The sequence below is a fragment of the Fulmarus glacialis genome, unplaced genomic scaffold (genome assembly GCF_000690835.1).
Source record: "Fulmarus glacialis isolate BGI_N327 unplaced genomic scaffold, ASM69083v1 scaffold26416, whole genome shotgun sequence".
Classification (NCBI taxonomy): domain Eukaryota; kingdom Metazoa; phylum Chordata; class Aves; order Procellariiformes; family Procellariidae; genus Fulmarus; species Fulmarus glacialis.
The window spans coordinates 53,603-57,502 of NW_009220464.1; the positions used below are offsets into that span (position 1 = coordinate 53,603).

Genomic DNA, 3,900 nt, shown 5'->3' on the forward strand with positions numbered 1-3,900 from the left:
TTTTAAGTTTCAAGCTACTATATGAAGAGAAAGAAGCAGTCCTTCATTCAACAGACCAAGATTTGGATTTTTCCTTTTGAAGCTAGCTATTCAGCTTTAAGTGATTTTTTTAAAGTTCAGTAATTATGGAGATTTACTGAACCAAACTTTGTGCAATGAAAAATTACTTCTTCATTCAAATGTCAATGCTACAATACAAAGTACTGTTTCAGAGTGCTTTCTCGCTGCCTTCTTAAGGATCTTCTCTTCTGAATATACCTGGTATTAAAGGGTGTTACCAGCCTAAGCTTTCCCCCGCCCACAGAAAAAATACTTATTTTCTTCAATTAGTGAAGAATTCAGCAACTTCTCAAAAGCAGAATTTACTTATTAACTAAATGCCAGACTTTGTTCTTGGTTTATATCAGAAAAACCTTATCAAAATACACACAGACCAGTACAATAAACACAGCAGATAATAAAATTCTATTTGCCCTTCATCTGAGGTGTTCAGGTCCACCTTACCAAGCTCCTAAAACAAATATATTTTAACACAGAAGAGATTGGGAAACTTTGGAGGAGTGATGGGTGACAGCAATGCTGGAGAGTGGAAGGTGTAAGGTATGCTGTTACACAGGTACTACGGGAACCCACTATGGTCCAGAAAGCAAGTGTACCATACACAATACCTAATACTGTCCCAAAACCTGTATTTTGAAGAACCTTTTTGTACAGCAATTTCTACAAAATAAGTATTTCCATAAAATAATTTATCTCCAGAACAATTCAGAGTCTGTAACTTCACTCCCTATTGACAAGTTCTGGCCATAAGGCATACTGAAGTGAGCCTTTGTTCATTGCTTACACAGGACCCAAGTTTAGCATGTAAGAACAGCCACGCCACATCACAAGGAAGATCCACTGAACCCACACCCTGTATCTAACAATGGGCCATAGCGAATACCTGAGAAGAAATGCAAAATCAAGGCAAACATAGTGGTATTTCCCTAAAATTAAGATTACAGAGATTTGCAACTGCACTTTTCTGAACCAAAGGTAGTGACTTTGTATTTAAAAGTTGTGGGTGAATTTCTTTCTCATTCATTTCATAAATCTCTATTTAACTTGCAAACACTTTAACAATCTGCAATGCTCTACATCACAGAGTACTACAGGCTAATGAAACATTGAAGTACTACCTCCTTTTGTCTGTTTTAAGCTTGCCATCAGCCAGCTCATACCTGTATGGCAGCACGGCATGCTACTAATAATTTTACAGGTTATTATATTCCTCTTTACTTGCCTATCTTCAAGAGTCCTAGTCTGTTCAATTGTTTCTCATACATAAGCCATTCCATACTTTCAGTCATGCTTATATTCCTTTTCTGTATCTTTTTCAGTGCTACTATATATCACTGGAAAAGGAAGGGCCAGAACTGCACAGGATATTCGCCACAAATATTGGCTGTGATTTATACAATCATACAATGACTTTTTCTATTTGATCTCAGCCCATTCCTAATAATTCTTTCTTACAGTTTACTTGCTTTTGGGGGCAAACACTTTCACTGAATCATCCATTAAGACCCCAAGTTCTCACTCTTGAATGTTAGTAATTAGCTCAGTCCCACTACTGGAGGAGCCTATTCTCCAAAGCTACTCAGTATTTTCCTTAACAATTTGAACAATGAAATAGAATTTAAACTGTGCAGGTGACAAGTGTTAAAATACTTCTCGAGACAGAATCAAAGGGACTTTGATAAACAATTTAACAATTCAAAGTGATTTTTGTAAACTGACGAAAGTTATAAAGACAAACTCCATTCACATCCATACAGAATAAGTGCGTTCAACAACACTGACGAGAAGAACCCTAAAGGATTACGGCAGACTACAAACAGAGAATGAGTCAGTAAAGCGAGGTCTTTGCAAAAAACCCCACAACTTATTCAAGAAGTGTAAGCATGACTGGTCACTGTTCCTTGTGCTTGGGACATGTAAGGCCTCAGCTGAAAAACTATTTTTAGATCATGGCACTAGAATTTCGGAAGACACAGACAACTTGGAGAGAGTAGAAGGACTGATTAAAAAGAAGACACTAAGAGGTTTACAAAAAGCAGTAAATGAATGCAAACTTCAATGACTGTGATTAAGGGAAGGAGCACAAAACAACAGCCTTCAAATACTGTATAAAAATGACAGTGATCAGTTGTTCTCAGCTTCCTCTATCAGAAAGAAAAGCTAACTTCATTTACAGCAAAGATGGTTTAGATTAGGCATTAGGAAACCTTTCAGAACACATGGGCAGTTATACACTGGAACAGGTTTTCCAAGCTGAATTTTCCTCACCCTAGGCTTTTAAGAATGGATTAGACAAATACCTGTTGGGAAGAGAATAGGAAAATGTACCATGTCTCAGCACAGAGACAGCCAAATGGATCTCTTGAAGTCCACCTAGCCCCACATTGCTGTTATTGTCTGGTTACAGCCAGCTAAGACCTAGCACGCCCCAAATGTATTTTAACGTGCTTGTTCATGTTTATCTTTTCTCACACATTATGCATTGTTTACTCTCCGGATAGAAAGGAGTGATTTCTGATCTCCTTGGCATGGCAACAAGCTAGATTTTCAAAAACACAGTAGATTTTCAGCAGGGAAGCCACACACTCATATTTTGCTTATAGACGTTTCTCCAGTCAGTGTGTGTTGTACTGAGAAAGCTTCTTGACGGGGGCTTCCAGAACATCTCCATTAAACAGAATGGTTTTATAATGTAACCAGTTGGGGAAGATGTGATGTGTTTCCGTAAGTGTCCTCCTTTCCATAATAAGATCATTATTAACAGAGTGTCCATCATTGTAAATAGCTCAAGTTTTGTTATTTATGTCATACCTGTGTGCTTCTGGAATGGAACAAAGAAAATGCATGTCAAAAGATACATGTATTTATGGAGCATATTCAAGTGTAGTAGGTGAACTCCACAATACTGATACAATGAAAACTAATATCCACTAATTAATAGGCAAGAAAATAAAAACAGACAAAACACTCCAGAAAATGAGCTCTGTTTCAAATGGAGACTTTTCATCTCCATCAGGCAAGCAGAGGGATGCTGTGAGATAGTAACAGTCATTAACAGCAGTAAAATTATTGCAGCACTGCAAACTTCTTCCAAGGACTGCTCCTCATTGCCAGCAGTCAGTATGCTTATCATGGCACGGCGCAGTGCAACACTGCTCAAGCTGACTTCCTCTGTCACTTAGCTCTTGATATAAATCCATTACAGAATATGGCAGTTTACATAGGAAAAGGCAACTATATTTTAAGTTAAAAATACACTAAAATTCACTGACAGAAGTAGTCTGTAGCATCGCTGGAACGAATATTCCTTACCAAAACATATGACACAGCAACTGTGATCACAGTTTCATGGAGCAACAGAAAAAAGAAAAATGGTGTTTGTTTCATTCTCGTTTTTCCAAATTAGATACCAAATTCCCCACTTAATTACTACCATTCTTTAAAAATTGAGAAGCTTCTTTGGGGGTAAGGTGGGAATTATTTATGTTATTAGTAGCTCCTGGTAAAAGCAAACTATTTCCTTAGCTATAAAAGCCCAAACATATTTAGAAAGCGAATTCCAAGCTTTAGGAATTTGGTCGGCATAAGGAAGAAAGCAGTGGTGTGGGATAACGACTGTCATCTTTTTGCTAGGATTAAAAACTGAGATGATATTCACTCTTTGCAGATGAGACAGAACTATTTCACAGGCTACTTTATAATAGGAAACTTTTGTACGTTGCATTATAATATCATTACAAGAAATATTTCACAAGGTATTTCATTTACCAATTCTGACTCCAAACAGCATAAGAATTTAATTGTTGCACTTTACTACTATATTTATTACTTTATTTATTA

General features: G+C 36.9%; 1 protein-coding gene across 1 annotated transcript in view; it reads right to left on the reverse strand.

Moving 5' to 3' along the window:
* SLC44A5 (solute carrier family 44, member 5) overlaps positions 1 to 1,239 on the reverse strand; it is a 49,960-nt gene extending 48,721 nt beyond the window's left edge. Inside the window, exon 1 of the mRNA XM_009580774.1 lies at positions 1,221 to 1,239. Within this exon, the coding sequence (XP_009579069.1) occupies positions 1,221 to 1,239 (19 nt within the window). The remainder of the gene's footprint in view (positions 1 to 1,220) is intronic.
* Positions 1,240 to 3,900: the final 2,661 nt, after the last annotated feature.